The following is a 16,327-nucleotide window of genomic DNA, read 5'->3' as shown; positions in this document are numbered from 1 at the left end:
CCCACGTGGTGGCTGAGCGATATGCTCCGGTTTGGGAATGGTACCCAGAAGGGTAGAGGCAGGGGCGGGGACGGTGCTGGGGATGCTGAGGGTCGCCCTGGGAATCTCTGGGAAGATTTTCCAGAGGGTAAGACCCTTGGAGCTGGCCCAAGAAAGGGTAATAGTAATGAAGAAATTGGAGGTGGGGCTCGCTATGAGGACTGAATGACAGAGCAGCACCTGTTGGCTGCATGTGATAATAAGGCTACTGTTACACCTAAGACTTACACGGTAGGCACTTCCTAGGCCACGTACCGCTCCCTGCGCTTCAGGTGTCTTAGCCCATTCAATCCTCGCAGCCACCATTCGAGGTGTCGTCAGCCCTCCTTTCTAGGAGTGAAGCCGAAGCCCAGAAAAGCAAATCACTTGCTCAAAGTCATTCAACATGTCAATGGCAGAGCTGGGATTTGAACCAGGCTGTCGGGCTTCCAAGTCTGTGCTCTTCTTCACAGGAATATCTGATCACCCTATTCAGTTATCCTAAAATTGTAATTAGCACATGAATCAAGTCAAGATGGTCATTAACATGTGAATCTCTTTGAGTCGCTGATTATCAGCACTTGTTCCTGCCCAAATTTGTGACTTAGACCTGCTTCAGGACAAAGTTGACAATCAACATAGATTTATAGTTAGCACATGAATCAGTGCAGGTTTCTGTTCACAGGGATCAGATTTCTGATTGGCACTTGAATCAGCAGTGGTTTGTGTCAAGAGCTGGAGTCTTTAAAGTTCCTGATTTGCACTGGGATCTCCACCCAGCGATTATTTTCTTGCCTAAATAGGCCTGTTCCTTTATGTCCCGGTGACCTTCTCCTCAAATGTAGGCCCAGCTGGGTGCAGCGGCTCATGCCTGTAATCCCAACACTTTGGGAGGCCGAGGCGGGGAGATTGCTTGGGTCCAGGAGTTTGAGACCAACCTGGGCAACATAGCGAGACCCCTGTCTCCATGAAAAATAAGACAATTAGCCTGGAATGGTGGCATGCTCCTGTGGTCCCAGCTACTTGAGAGGCTGAGGTGAGAGGATCCCTTGAGCCCAGGAGTTCGAGGCTGCAGGGAGCTATGATCGTGCTACTGCATGGCAGCCTCAGCGACAAAGCAAGACCCTTTCTTTTAAAGAAAAAAAAAAAAAAATGGCCAGGCGCAGTGGTTCACGCCTGTAATCCTAGCACTGTAATCCCAGGCTGAGGTGAGCGGATCAACTGAGGTCAGGAGTTTGAGACCAGTCTGGCCAACACAGTGAAACGCCATCTGTACTAAAAAAAATTTTTTTAATGGCCAGGCACAGTGGCTTACGCCTGTAATCCCAGCACTTTGGGAGGCCAAGGTGGGTGGATCACCTGAGGTCAGGAGTTCGAGACCAACCTGGCCAACATGGCGAAACCCCATCTCTACTAAAAATACAAAAATTAGTGGGGCCTGGTGGTAGGCGCCTGTTATCCCAGCTACTCAGGAGGCTGAGGCAGGAGAATCGCTTGAACCTAGGAGGCAGAGGTTGGAGTGAGCCAAGATTGTGCCACTGCACTCCAGCCTGGGCAACAAAGTAAGACTCTGTCTCAAAAAAATAAATAAATAGGCCGGGCACAGTGGCTTAAGCCTGTAATCCCAGCACTTTGGGAGGCCAAGGCAGGCGGATCATGAGGTCAGGAGATCAAGACCATCCTGGCTAACATGGTGAAACCCTGTCTCTAATAAAAATCAAAAAAAAAAAAAAAAATTAGCCAGGCATGGTGGTGGGGGCCTGTAGTCCCAGGTACTTGGGAGGCTGAGGCAGGAGAATGGCATGAACCCAGGAGGCGGAGCTTGCAGTAAGCCAAGATCGCGCCACTGCACTCCAGCCTGGGCAACAGAGTGAGACTCTGTCTCAAAAAATAAATAAATAGATAAATAACTAATAATAATAAAGTAGGGTTATTTGTTTTTTGCTTGTTGCATTGTTTAAGTCCCTTGTAGACTGAATTCCTCTTTATGTCTCTAAATACGTTTGTCTCTTCAGTATGCATGTGGGGTGCTATATCCCTTCAACCCACCAGGTTTTAGCATAGCTGTTGTGGTAGACAGTCCCATGTGCAGTGCAGATAGCCCTGGTTTAGCCCAGCTGTTCTCAGATTGTGGTCCCTGATTAGGTGTAGTAGCTCAAGCCTGTAATCACACTTTGGGAGGCCAGGGAGGGAGGATTGCCTGAGGCAAAGAGTTCAAACCAGCCTGGGCAGTATATTGAGACCCTGTCTCTATAAGAAATTTCAAAAATTAGCTGGATGTGGTGACGCATGCCTGTAGTCCCAGTTACTCTGGAGCCTGAGATGGGAGGATTGCTTGAGTCCAGGAATTTGAGGTTGCAGTCAGTTATGATTGCACCAATATACTCCAGCCTGGGTGACAAAGCAAGACCCTGTCTCAAAAAAAAAAAAGTGTTGTCTTTGAAATGCCACATTGGCATCACTTGTTAAAAATGCAAATGCTTGGGTCCCACCTCAGACCCACTGAACCAGAAACTCTGAGGTTGGGACCTGGAGATCTATGGTGCCCCCAGGTAATCCTGGTGGGCTGCACTGCAAGGACACCTGGCCTGGCTCCTGCAAGGCAAGGCATCCCTCTCTGCTTTTCTTTCTTTTCTTTTTTTTTGACAGAGTCTCACTCTGTCACCCAGGCTGGAGTGCAGTGGTTCAGTCTCAGCTCACTGTAACCTCTGTCTCCCAGGTTCAAGTGATTCTCCTGCCTCAGCCTCCTGAGTAGCTGGGATTACAGGTGCCCGCCACCAGGCCCAGCTAATTTTTGTATTTTTTTAGTAGAGACAGGGTTTCGCCATGTTGGCCAAGCTGGTCTTGAACTTCTGATGTCAAGTGATCCACCTGCCTCGGCCTCCCAAAGTGCTGGGATTACAGATGTGAGCCACCACGCTTGGCCCCTCTCTGCTTTTCTACCTCAGATCTCAGATGGCTCTCATGTGGGTGTGGGGGCTCACGCCTGGAATTCCAGCACTTTGGGAGGATCACTTGAGCCCAGGAGTTCGAGACCAGCGTGGGCAACATAGGGAGGCCTCATCTCTGCAGAAAATCAAAATATTGGCTGGGCATGGTGGCACACAGCTGTGGTCCTGGCGACTCAGGAGGCTGAGGCAGGAGGATTGCTTGAGTTGCAGTGAGCTGTGATCACACCACTGCATTCCAGCCTGGGCTACAGAGCCAGACCCCATCTCAAAAAACAAACAAAAAGCCCCCAGATAGCTCTCAGTGCCACTGCCTCCTCCCACAGGGATAACCATCCCCCAAGGGGGTTAAGAATTGAAGGATAAATGCCTCCGTCTCTCTGAACTTGCTGGGAGAGTAGGGGAACAATTCTAATGTGTTCTAGAAGATTCTTTCAAGTTCACCAGCACAACTGAGCCCCAGTTGCCCAGGGAAGTAACCCATTCCTCATCAGTGCATCCTCTGTTAGCTGTCTGTCTCCTCTGCTTCCCTCTTCCCTCTCCCTTGCCCCTGTTTCCCAGGATCACCCCTCAAATCAATCAGTTCTACTGAATTCTTTTTTTCTCTTTTTTTTTTTGAGATGGTGTTTCACTCTTGTTGCCCAAGCTGGAGTGCAATGGTGCAAGCTCAGCTCACTGCAACCTCCACCTCCCAGGTTCAAGTGATTCTCCTGCCTCAGCCTCCCAAGTAGCTGGGATTACAGGCGCCTGCCACCACGCCTGGCTAATTTTTTTTTTTTTTTTTTTTTTTTTTTTTTTGTATTTTTGTGTTTTTAGTAGAAACAAGGTTTCACCATGTTGGCCAGGCTGGTCTCGAACTCCTGACCTTGGGTGATCTGCCCACCTCGGCCTCCCAAAGTGCTGGGATTACAGGCGTGAGACACTGTGCTTGGCCAGTTCCACTGAATTCTAATCCCAGTCCTGCTCTTGGGTTTAACTCCATGTCTTTCCCTCTGTCTCCGCCACCTCTGTAGCAGCCCTGAAGCTTCTGCATCCTTTTTCTGAATATCTGAGTGACCAGTAGCCACTGTGCTTGGCCAGGAGCACTGATGAACTTTGCTAATGATCTGGAAATGCGGGCCCTGGGGCTGAGTTCATTTTAGCTCCAATTTTCCAATATATAAGTGAAAGGAGCCGAGAGCCTATTCTGAAACCTTCAGCAGAGCTAGAGATGCCAGGGTAGAAGGACCCATAAACTCCTCCCAAGGTCACTTTACTCCTCCATTCAGATGGGAGATCCTGGGGTGGCTTCCAGGACCACTCATGTTCCCCAGAGTAAGGCCATGTCCCCTTCAGACCACCCAGCCAAGGTCGTGTCCCCTTTGGATCAGGTTCCTCAAATATCATCTCCCCCATGTTGCTATAACCAAGTTCCCAGGCTAGGCTTGTAGATGGTCACTCACAGCCAGCTTTCTGTGACATATCTGCCAGGAGAGCCTGTGACCCGAACCCAGCCTCCCCTCCCCTGTTCTCTCCCAAGCATCAGGACAGGCAGACCCCATTCCTGCAGAGTCAGTTCCATCCAGGGTCTTCTGTGGGGCGGTGAACCTGAGTGGGAAGGGGAGAGGAAGACAGTAGACACATTTATCTGGGTCAATCTGGCCAGCCCTCATCTCTACCCCATTTCCTATCTTCTCCCCCATCTCGAGCATATTTGGTCAATGTGTCTTTCTTTTCTTTTCTTTTCTTTTTCAGACAGAGTCTCACTCTGTTGCCCACGCTGGAGTGCAGCGGTGTGATCCCGGCTTACTGCAAACTGTGCCTCTCAGGTTCCAGCAATTCTCTTGCCTCAGGCTCCTGAGTAGCTGAGATTACAGGCATGTGACACCACGCCCAGATAATTATTATTTTTATTTTTGTTTTATTTATTTAGCCTCGCTCTGTTCCCCAGGCTGGAGTGCAGTTGTGTGATCTTGGATCACTATAATCTCCACCTCCCGAGTTGGAGCGATTCTCCTGCCTCAGCCTCCCGAGTAGCTGGGATTACAGGTGCCGCCACCACACCCGGCTAATTTTTGTATTTTTAGTAGAGACGGGGTTTCTCCATGTTGGCCAGGCTGGTCTCCAACGTCTGACCTCAAGTGATCCGCCCGCCTCGGCCTCCCAAAGAGCCAGGATTACAGGCGTGAGCCACCGCGCCCGGCTGTCAGTGTGTCTTGAGGTCTTTCTCTAATCCCAGATCGCACAAGTTTTCCCTCTTGCAGCCAGAGAAAGGTGCCTTGGGAAGGAGCCCCTCTGGCCTGAAAGATCAAGCCTGTTGCTGGGCATGGCCAGGTAAGGAAACTCCACCCGTGGAAAGGACATTCCAGGGAGGTGGTGCTGAGATAGGGGGGCAGAAAGAAACAGGTTTGGGGGGCCAGTGGCTCTGGAATGAGGCGCTACACTCAAGGCTATGAATGGTTACTGAATGCACATACACACATACCATTCTCACAGCCCAGGTGCTGCGTCTTAGAGCGTGTGTGTGTGTGTGTGTGTCTGTGTGTGCGCGCGCACGCACGTCTCTATCTGTTGCTTTCTCTGACTTGTCCTTATCTCTTGTCACTCCATCTCTCTCTGTGTCTCGCTGTCTCTGTGCATTTCCATGTCTCGAATATGTGTGTTTCAATCTGTCCCTCTGCCTCTTTCCAGTTACTCCTCTCTGTCCATCAATCTAAGCCTGCCCATCTTTTTGTCTGCCTTTCTGTATCTCTGTTCTTCTCTGTCTCTCTGTCTCACAGTCTCTCCGTATCCAGGGATTCTCGTTCCCAGCAGCGCCAGGGCGACTCCATGGGAGGTGGGGCCGGGGTGCGTCTTTGAGAGAAGGGGCGGGTGCCTACGCCTTTAAGCGCGGGTGCGCGCGGAGCCTGCGCCTTTAAGCGCGGGTGCGCGCGCTTCCCTGGGTTCCCGGCGAGGAGGCCGCGGGAGCGCCCGGACCCGGCCCTCCAGCCCGGCCCCCGCCCGGCCCCCGCCCCGGCCCTGGCGGGGGAGGGGTCTCTGAGCGCGGCCCCTCCCCCCTGTGCCCCTGCCTGCGCTGCGGTGCCTCCATCCCGCGTGTCCCAGTCTGTCTGTCCGTCCCTCCGCTCCCAGGCCTCGCCCCACCCGGCCCTGGGGCTGCCCGGTCGACCCCCTCCCCACCGCAGCCGGTCCCCTCCCTCCGAGTCAGCCTCCGCCGCAGCCCAGGAAGCCAGCCGGGACGCTGCCGCCCCGGACCCCGCGCCCTAACCTCCACCTCGGGGGCCTGCACCCCGAGATTGAACCGGGAGTTCCGGAAACCCGAGCCTGGAACCCTGATCTGGGACCAGCACCCCCAGATCCGGCCGTGGAACCCCAAGATCTGGAGCCTGAACCCCAATATATGGGGCTGGAATCTCAACATCGGTCACTGGGACCTCAACATTTGGAGCCGGAACCCCACAATTTGGAACACAGACCCCAATATTTGGAGCAGAACCCCAATATTTGACATATAAAACCTCAAGCCTGGAGCTGAACTCTGAATTCTGCGCCTGGGACCTTGAAATCTGGGACTGGATTTCCAATACTGTACGCTGGAACCCACTCTTGGGGACCTGAACCCTGGGATTCAGGCCTCAAATTCCAAGATCTGGACTGTGGGATTCCAAGGGGCCTGAACCCGAGTTTGGGCCTGAAGTCCTTGCTGCAGACCTGAATGCTGAAATCTGGGACTTGAGACCTCCCAATCTTGACTCAGCACCCCAGTATCTGAATGCACCACCCTGGTATCGGATCTCAGACTCTAAACCCCACCGTTTGGCTGCTTAGCATCCCAAGACTGGACCTGGGAGACCCTGACCCTGAACAACCCAAACTGGACCCCTAAAACTGGACCCTAGAGGCCCAATATTTTGGGGTCTGGGACCCCAAGTATTAAAGTCTGGAGACTCCGTTGCCACAGATTTGAGCCTAGTCAGGACACAGTCCCTCTACAGAAGCCTTGGGGACAGGAAAGGCATGACCAGATGCTCCCTCCAGAGTCCTGACCTCTGACTCCCCTGGAGCTAGAACTCTGCTCCCTGGGGCAGCTTCTAGCTCAGGTAAGGCTGCTGAAACCTCCAGGTGGGGAGGGGCTGGGAGGAGCGTTGTGGCTGCGGGTTACAGTACCAGGCACCCTTTGGCACTATTGGGGTTTCTCCAGAAAAAAAGACATTTCCCTGTGGGTCTACCTTCAGCTCCTGCTCTGCTCCAAACACTCTCTGGACACTGGCCAGCCCTGCCCCTCTCTGACCTCCCCTGCCCTAGTTGATGGTACCTCCAGGTCTCTGACCCCTGCAACCCTTACAGCCTCTCGCTGTCTGTCCTACCATCTCCACCACCTCTCTTGTCCACCACTCCTCTCTCTGGTCTTCTTTCTCCACCTGTCCTCTCAATGGCCATCTCTGTTCCCCTTTTCTCTCTCTGATCATCTTTGTGACACCCCTGTCCACAGGTCCTCTCTCCAGTTGCCTCTTCCTGCTGCTTCTCAGTGACCATCGCTGACATCTGTGTCCACTGTGCCTCTCTAATCATCATTCACCAGCTGTCTTGCTCTTTCTCCACCCCTGAATCTAAGCCTGGGTCTGTGACCGTCCCCATCCATCTTTGACATTGCTGTCCACCACTCTTCTCTCCAGCCGCCTCTGTCCATCTCTCCTCTCCAGCTTCCTCTGGCCACCTTTCCCTTTCTCTAGCCATCTCTCCCACTGCTCTTGCCCTCTTCCCACCCCTGACCCTAACTCCCAGTCTGCAACCCTCTTACCATCTCTGGCCACCTCTCCTCTCTCGCTCGCTGATACCCTCTGATCATCTCTGGCCACCTCTCCTCTCTCTCACTCGCTGATGCTCTCTGACCATCTCTGGCTGCCTCTCCTCTCTTTCTCATTCACTGATGCCCTCTGACCATCTCTGGCCACCTCTCCTCTCTCTCTCGCTGGCTGATTCCCTCTGATCATCTCAAACATCTCTGCTGCCTTTCCTGTCTCCTATGACCTCTTCCCGCACCATCCTCCTGAGCAGCTGTCCTGGACTCCCACTGACTCTGCCATGTCTATCCTTTTCCTCCTCTCTGACCGCCTTGCTGGCTTTGGGCCGTTTCTGACCACGTGTCTCTGACATGGTCATCTCCCCCAGATCTGAGCCCAATCCATGCTCTCCCTTCTCTTTGTCCACCACTCATCTTCCTGACCATCTCTAACCCCTTCTCTTCTTTGGTCATATCTGATCACTTCTGATCATTCCTGCCACCCTGGCTGCCCCGTCTCCCCATGGCCAGCTTTGACCATCTCTGACCATGTCTAAAGCCCTGTGGTTTTCCTACCACTCACCCAAACCAGCTGTCATTTCTCTGACCATTTCTTTTCTTTTTTCTTTTGGAGAGACAGAGGCTCGCTCTGTTGCCCGGGCTGTAGTGTGGTGGCACAGTCATAGCTCGCTGCAGCCTCAAACTCTTGGGCTCAAACTGATCCTCCCACCTCAGCGTCCCACGTAGCTAGGACCACAGGTGGGCGCCACTATGCCCAGCTAATTTTTTTTTTTTTTTTTTGAACAGTCTCATTCTGTCGCCCAGGCTGGAGTGCAGTGGCGCAATCTCGGCTCACTGCAAGCTCCACCTCCCAGGTTCACATCATTCTCCTGCCTCAGCCTCCCGAGTAGCTGGGACTACAGGTGCCTGCCACCATGCCCGGCTACTTTTTTGTATTTTTAGTACAGATGGGGTTTCACCGTGTTAGCCAGGATAGTCTCAATCTCCTGACCTCGTGATCTGCCCACTTCGGTCTCCCAAAGTGCTGGGATTACAGGCGTGAGCCACCGCACCCAGGCAACCCCAGCTAATTTTTTGTATAATTGAGAATTTTTGAGAATTTTTGTATAATAGATACACGGTCTCACTTTGTTGCCCAGGCTGGTCTTGAACTCCTGGCCTCAAGCCATCCTCCTGCCTCAGCCTCCCCAAATGCTGGGATTACAGGTGTGAGGTACCGCACCTGGCCTTCCTCTGGCTTTTGGTCACATCTGACGGTCTTTGACCAGCCCTTCTGCCCTCAGCCCACTGTGACCTTCTCTCCTGGTCTCAGACCACCCCCATCCCCTGTAGAACCCCTCTTCTGCCCTCACGCCTCACCTCTTCCCCGCAGGACACTCCTGCCCGCGATGGCCATCCTCCCGTTGCTCCTGTGCCTGCTGCCACTGGCCCCCGCCTCATCTCCACCCCAGTCAGCCACACCAAGCCCGTGTCCCCGCCGCTGCCGCTGCCAGACACAGTCGCTGCCCCTAAGCGTGCTGTGCCCAGGGGCGGGCCTCCTGTTCGTGCCTCCCTCGCTGGACCGCCGGGCAGCTGAGCTGCGGCTGGCAGACAACTTCATCGCCTCTGTGCGCCGCCGCGACCTGGCCAACATGACGGGCCTGCTGCATCTGAGCCTGTCTCGGAATACCATCCGCCACGTGGCCGCTGGTGCCTTCGCTGACCTACGGGCCCTGCGTGCGCTGCACCTGGATGGCAACCGGCTGACCTCACTGGGCGAGGGCCAGCTGCGTGGCCTGGTCAACTTGCGCCACCTCATCCTTAGCAACAACCAACTGGCAGCGCTGGCGGCCGGCGCCCTGGATGACTGTGCCGAGACGCTGGAGGACCTCGATCTCTCCTACAACAACCTCGAACAGCTGCCCTGGGAGGCCCTGGGCCGCCTGGGCAATGTCAACACGTTGGGCCTTGACCACAACCTGCTGGCTTCCGTGCCCGCCGGCGCCTTTTCCCGCCTGCACAAGCTGGCCCGGCTGGACATGACCTCCAACCGCCTGACCACAATCCCACCCGACCCGCTCTTCTCCCGCCTGCCCCTGCTTGCCAGGCCCCGGGGCTCGCCCGCCTCTGCCCTGGTGCTGGCCTTTGGCGGGAACCCACTGCACTGCAACTGCGAGCTGGTGTGGCTGCGTCGCCTGGCACGGGAGGATGACCTCGAAGCCTGTGCGTCCCCACCCGCTCTGGGTGGCCGCTACTTCTGGGCGGTGGGCGAGGAGGAGTTTGTCTGCGAGCCACCCGTGGTGACTCACCGCTCACCACCCCTGGCAGTGCCCGTAGGTCGGCCAGCTGCCCTGCGCTGCCGGGCAGTGGGGGACCCAGAGCCCCGTGTGCGTTGGGTGTCACCCCAGGGCCGGCTACTGGGCAACTCGAGCCGTGCCCGCGCCTTCCCCAATGGGACGCTGGAGCTGCTGGTCACCGAGCCGGGTGATGGTGGCATCTTCACTTGCATCGCGGCCAATGCAGCTGGTGAGGCCACAGCTGCCGTGGAGCTGACTGTGGGCCCCCCACCGCCTCCTCAGCTAGCCAACAGCACCAGCTGTGACCCCCCGCGGGACGGGGATCCTGATGCTCTCACCCCACCCTCAGCTGCCTCTGCCTCTGCCAAGGCGGTCGACACTGGGCCCCCTACCGACCGTGGCGTCCAGGTGACTGAGCACGGGGCCACAGCTGCTCTCGTCCAGTGGCCGGATCAGCAGCCTATCCCGGGCATCCGCATGTACCAGATCCAGTACAACAGCTCAGCTGATGACATCCTCGTTTACAGGTGCAGGGTCCAGGCACTGGGGTAGCTTGGATGGGGGAGTGAGGCAAGGGGAGGGTTGAGGGTACACCTACTAAAACCCTACACCGAAGCACAACTGATAAATGGTGCTGGAAGGTTCCAAAAGAAATCAGGCAGCAAAAGTAAAAGAAATCAGGCAGCAAAAGTAAAAGAAATCAGGCAGCAAGGATAACAAGAATCTGGCAGAAAGAGTCAATGAAATCTGACAGCAGTGATAAAAAGAAGTCAGACAAGAAGGACGAAGCAAATGAGACAGCAAGTGTTAAAATAAATCAGGCTACAGGGCTAAAAAAGATCAAGCAATAAGGATAAAAGAAATCAGGCTGCATGGGTAAAAAGAAATTAGGCAGCAAGAATAAATAGTAGTAGCAAACATGAAAAGGAAACCAGGCAGCGGGAGGAGAAAGTAATCAGGGCAGAAGAATAAAATGTTAATGGGCAAGGGTGGGTGGGGGAGATAAGGGGATAAAAATAAATTTAAGTTGTAAAGATAAAGAGAGAAACACCAGGTTTTCCAGATGACAGGACTAGATACTAGCTGGGCAGCAGGAAGAAAAGGAGATCAAACAGGAAAGCACAGGGAGCCCAGAAAAAATGAAATAAGCAGCTCTGTTAGAAAAAGAAATTGGACCAGAGGTTAGAATGAAAATTGCAGGGAGGAGGTTCGATAGAGACTAGGCTTCGGGTGTGTGTGGTGTGAACTATTCCATGTTTCAAGTTCTAATATAGTGACATCCAGATTTTTTTTTTTTTTTTTTTTTTTTTGAGACGGAGTCTTGTTTGGTCGCCCAGGCTGGAGTGCAGTGGCGTGATCTCGGCTCACTGCAAGCTCCGCCTCCTGGGTTCACGCCATTCTCCTTCCTCAGCCTCCCGAGTAGCTGGGACTACAGATGCCCGCCACCATGCCCGGCTAATTTTTTTGTATTTTTAGTAGAGACGGGGTTTCACCATGTTAGCCAGGATGGTCTCGATCTCCTGACCTTGTGATCCGCCCACCTCGGCCTCCCAAAGTGCTGGGATTACAGGTGTGAGCCACCACGCCCGGCCCAGATTTTTTTTTTTTGAGACAGGGTCTCACTTTGTCACCCAGGCTGGAGTGCAGTGGTGCAATCTCTCACTACAACCTCCACTTCCCAGGTTCAAGCGATTCTCGTGCCTCAGCCTCCCGAGTAGCTGGGATTAGAGGCATGCACCACCACATCCAGCTAATATTTGCATTTTATTTTTAGTAGAGATGGGGTTTCACCATGTTGGCCAAGCTGGTCTCGAAGTCCTGACCTCAGGTGATCCACCTGCCTCAGCCTCCCAAAATGCTGGGATTACAGGCGTGAACCACCACACGCGGCATAGGTTTTTTATTTTCTAAATCAAATCAAACCTAGTTCAAGTTCCTTTTGCCAGGTAAACAGAAATACCCAATTTGCCACACTTGGGGGGGATTTTCTTCTCTCTTCTGTTGTTGCAAACACAGAACCTGGGGTTTACATACTCCAAGAGGTGGCTCAGTCCAGCTTGTCCCTCCAAGCTGGAGAGCACTCAGCACATCTGTGGTGACCACACGTGGTCAGCAGTGGTGGCTGTGGACCCAGGTGCCATTGACACCTCTTACCAAAGTTCAACCTTGCATGGATGGACTGCGGCTGTGGGTGAGTCCCTGTCCTCACGACCAGGCTGGGCCAAGGGTGCAGTCCCAAGGCCTGGCTGTAAAGACTGGACCTCCCCAGGGCTGAGGTCTGTGCCTTGGGGACCCAGTACCTGGATGTCCTTTCCCTCCCTTGGGGCCAACACCTCAAGAAAAGACCACATGATTTCCATTTCAGTTCTGGCAACCCACTGAGCTCATTCTACTCCGTTTCTCAGACATGACTCGGAAGATTCCACGAAAGCCCTGCCCCTGAAAATCACACAAGTCGGCCGGGCTTGGTGGCTCACGCCTGTAATCCCAGCACTTTGGGAGGCTGAGGCGGTGGATCACTGGGTCAGGAGTTTGAAACCATCTTGGCTAACACAGTGAAACCCCATCTCTACTAAATTAGCTGAGCGTGGTGGCATAAGCCTGTAGTCCCAGCTACTCAGGAGGCTGAGGCAGGAGAATCGCTTGAACCTGGGAGGCGGAGGTTGCAGTGAGCCAAGGCTGCGCCACTGCACTCCAGGCTGGGTGACAGAGTGAGACTCCATCTCAAAAAAAAAAAAGTCACACAAGTCCTGGCCATCTTGCCAGGTGGGGAATGGAATGAATGCTCTCCTAGACAGTCACCCTGCCCCAGGCAACCACGGAGTTCCCTGTACCTCTCTCATTAGAATAGCCTAGGAATAAAACAGGTGACAAGACAAGTCAACTCTCCAACAGGGTGCCCAGCTACAAAAGAAACTATAGTGAAATTGGGTGGTAAGGATTAAATGGAAACAAGAAAGAAAAAGATAAATAGAAACCTGCCAACAGAGATAAAAGAGAAGCAGGTGACAGAGCTGGGAGAAATAAGGCAACAGGGAGAAAAAGAAAGCAGCAGTGATTTAGGCACGTTAGTTTAATGAAAAGGGAATCAGACGACAGCACTCATTGGAAAACAGGCTATTGATACAGTCATAATCATAAGGCAATAGGGCTGGGGGACATTTATTGGCAGGTTACAAGGAAATCGGTCAGTAGCGGTACAGGGAGATCAGGTGGTTCGATTGGAGAGAATCCTAGCTGTGCACTAGAGGTAAATCAGGCAGCTGGAAAAGGGAAATTTGGCATAGGCTACAGGAAGTAAGGGAACCAGAGGGAAATTGGCAAGGGTCTGGAGGAGACTGGGAGGTACAATGTGAGGGAAATTGGATGGGGGGTGGCTAGAAGACAAAAGGATTAAATTAGAGGGAAATTGGACAGGGTTAAAGCAGAATTAGGTGGTGAACTGGAGAGATGACTGGCAGTGGGGCCAGAGTGAAATCAGGCAGAGGATTGGGGCAAAATTGGGCAGGGAGGCTAGAGCAGAGCTGGGCTGCAGACTGGAGGGAAATTGCATGGGCAGTGCAAAAAGAAAATTGGGCAGTTGGGTATAAAATGAAACTGGCAAGGTGTGGTGGCTCACGCCTGTAATCCCAATACTTAAGGAGGCCAAGGCAGGAGGCTGGACTGCCTTGAAGCCAGGAATTTGAGGCCAGGAGTTTGAGACCAGCCTGGGCAATATAGCAAGAGCCCATCTCTACAAAAAAAATTTTTTTAATTAGCTGGGCATGGTAGTGCATGCCTGTAGTTCCAGCTACTCAGGACGCTGAGGCAGGAGGATGACTTGAGTCCAGGAGTTAGAGGCTGCAGTGAGCCGTGATCATGCCACTGCACTCCAGCTTGGGCAACAGAGCAAGACCCTGTTTCTGAGAAAACAGAAAAAAAGAAAAGAAACAGGATGGATTGGAAGAACTCATGTGGTGAGCTGTTAAAGAAATCGGGCGGTGGGACTAGAGTGAAATTGGGCAGCAGGCTATGAGGATATGTGAGAGGATGGGCTAGAGTGAAATTGGCCAACACTGGAGGGATATCAGTCAGGTGGCTGAATGGGATGTCAGACCAAAGGGAATTGGGGTGGTGGTGAGAGGAAGCTCACTGGGTAAAATGAAATGAGGCAGTAGACTGGTGGGAAGCCTAGCCCCGCAGGGAGTTTGGTGGGGGAAGCACAGGATGGGGGCTGGGCAGCCTGAGACCTGACCCCAACTTGCCTGCCCTGCAGGATGATCCCGGCGGACAGCCGCTCGTTCCTGCTGACGGACCTGGCGTCGGGCCGGGCCTACGACCTGTGCGTGCTCGCCGTGTACGAGGACAGCGCCACGGGGCTCACAGCCACACGGCCTGTGGGCTGCGCCCACTTCTCCACCGAACCCGCGCTGCGGCCATGCGGGGCGCCGCACGCTCCCTTCCTGGGTGGCACGATGATCATCGCGCTGGGCGGCGTCATCGTGGCCTCGGTACTGGTCTTCATCTTCGTGCTGCTGATGCGCTACAAGGTGCACGGCGGCCAGCCCCCCGGCAAGGCCAAGACTCCTGCGCCTGTCAGCAGCGTTTGCTCCCAGACCAATGGCGCCCTGGGCCCCACGCCCACGCCCGCCCCGCCCGCCCCTGAGCCGGCGGCGCTCAGGGCCCACACCGTGGTCCAGCTGGACTGCGAGCCCTGGGGGCCCGGCCACGAACCTGTGGGACCCTAGCCAGGCGCCCCCCCCCAAGGCTTCTCTGGCCCCACGGACAGCAGGACCCGGACACCCTGTGGGACCTGGCCTCAGACTCACCAAATTGCTCATGGTTTTTAAAACTCTGATGGGGAGGGTGTCGGGGACACAGGGCACAACAAGAAAGTCCTATTTTTCTAAGCTTGGGCCTAGACCCTTGCCCTCGTCTCTGTCTATGGGGGTTGGGGGATGGAGCGGGGTCTGGAGCTGGGGAATGCCTCCTTTGGGGAGAGACATCCCCCACCCCACCCTGCCCAGTTCAGTCTGAGGACGCTGGAGGAGGCTGAGGATGGTGATCCATTCAGACAATAGATGTTCCCTGTGTGTTTGCTCTGGGCATGCCCTGGGTTGGGGGATGCTGTGGTGATCCAGAGAGCCCTGAGCCCTGCCCGCAGGGGCCTAAAGTCAAATGGGAGACAGACACATCACCAGACAGTGATAGCCCAGAGTGACCAGGGATGTGGGGATGAGGGAAGCCTGGGGGATTGTGACAGTCCAGAAGAGGTACCCTGCTCAGCCCCAGGTGTGGTCAGGGAGGGCTTCCTGGAGGAGGACATGTGATCTGAGAATGACATTTGAAAGAGATAACTGGGCAAAGAGCAGAAGGAAAGGTCTTTCAGGCAGAGGGCACAGCACAAGCAAGGTGGTGGTGTGCCCTGGGCACTGGGGGTGCTATGGTAGAGGTGAGGCAGGAGGGTTGAGCAGGGTCTAGGACCTCCAGGCTGAGGAGCTCAGACTGTGGCCTGATGGTACTGGGGAGCCATGGAGGGTTGTATGCAAGGGAGGGATGGGGTCAGATTGGGGCTTTAGGAAGATCCTTCTAGTGCTCTGAGGAGGGTGGACCCAAGGGGAAGACTGAAGCTGGGAGCTCCAGGGGAGGCTGGGGCAGGGACCTGGGTGCATGAGGACAACGTTGGATCAGCTGAGCTGGGGGACAAGAAAAGGGAGTGGGTTGATAGAGACACTCGGGAAGCTGTGGGAAGCTGAGGCAGTGGGTTATGGAGCTGCGGGGCCGTGGGGTGGGGCAGGGAGATGGTGGGGACTACCCTGATACAGGACCAGGGAGGAGGAGCAGGTTTGGGAAAGATGATATGCCCGGTGGGGAACTTGGTAGATGTAGGGGCCCTGAGGATGTCCAGGGTGTGGCATTCAGGAGGCTGCAGGAACCCTGGTCTGAGGCTGAAGCTGGGAACAGAAATGAGGGCTTTGTCAGCAGAGACGGGAACTGATGCTGCTAGGGTTAAGACGGCCTCTTGTGGGGGGTGGTTCCAAGTCCCCACTATGGGACTTTTTTTTTTTTAAAGAGATGGGGTCTCGCTATATTGCCCAGGCTGATCCCAAACTGGCCTCAAGTGATCCTCCCTCCTCAGCCTCCTGGATTGCTGGGATTACAGGTGTGAGCCACTGCCCCTGGCTAGGGACTTTCCATATTTAAGGGTGATGCAAAGAAAAACCTAACAAAGACTAAACAGGAACAGCAGGCAGAGGGGCAGGGGGAAGAAGACCAAGCAATTCAGACCCGAGAGACTCTTGTGTGCAATGATATAAATAAAGGCT

The 16,327-nt window shown here is 54.3% G+C and overlaps 1 protein-coding gene across 1 annotated transcript; it reads left to right on the top strand.

The window, feature by feature from the left end:
• Window positions 1–5,861: 5,861 nt before the first annotated feature.
• LRFN3 (leucine rich repeat and fibronectin type III domain containing 3) lies at window positions 5,862–14,919 on the top strand. Its single transcript, XM_010368787.2, has 3 exons — window positions 5,862–7,042; window positions 9,119–10,549; window positions 14,278–14,919. Exons 2-3 carry the CDS (start codon window positions 9,135–9,137, stop codon window positions 14,747–14,749), a joined length of 1,887 nt encoding a protein of 628 aa, XP_010367089.2. The 5' UTR covers window positions 5,862–7,042; window positions 9,119–9,134; the 3' UTR covers window positions 14,750–14,919.
• Window positions 14,920–16,327: the final 1,408 nt, after the last annotated feature.

This window comes from Rhinopithecus roxellana, chromosome 12 (genome assembly GCF_007565055.1).
Source record: "Rhinopithecus roxellana isolate Shanxi Qingling chromosome 12, ASM756505v1, whole genome shotgun sequence".
In the NCBI taxonomy this organism is placed as follows: domain Eukaryota; kingdom Metazoa; phylum Chordata; class Mammalia; order Primates; family Cercopithecidae; genus Rhinopithecus; species Rhinopithecus roxellana.
This window is presented reverse-complemented; position numbering and strand designations above follow the sequence as displayed.

What these genes read in the sequence shown, in the direction of transcription:
- LRFN3 (XM_010368787.2), top strand. Translation starts at nt 9,135, where the DNA reads ATGGCCATCCTCCCGTTGCTCCTGTGCCTGCTGCCACTGGCCCCCGCC. An exon ending in GATGACATCCTCGTTTACAG is followed by an intron (nt 10,550 to 14,277) that starts GTGCAGGGTCCA and finishes CCTGCCCTGCAG; the next exon opens with GATGATCCCGGCGGACAGCC.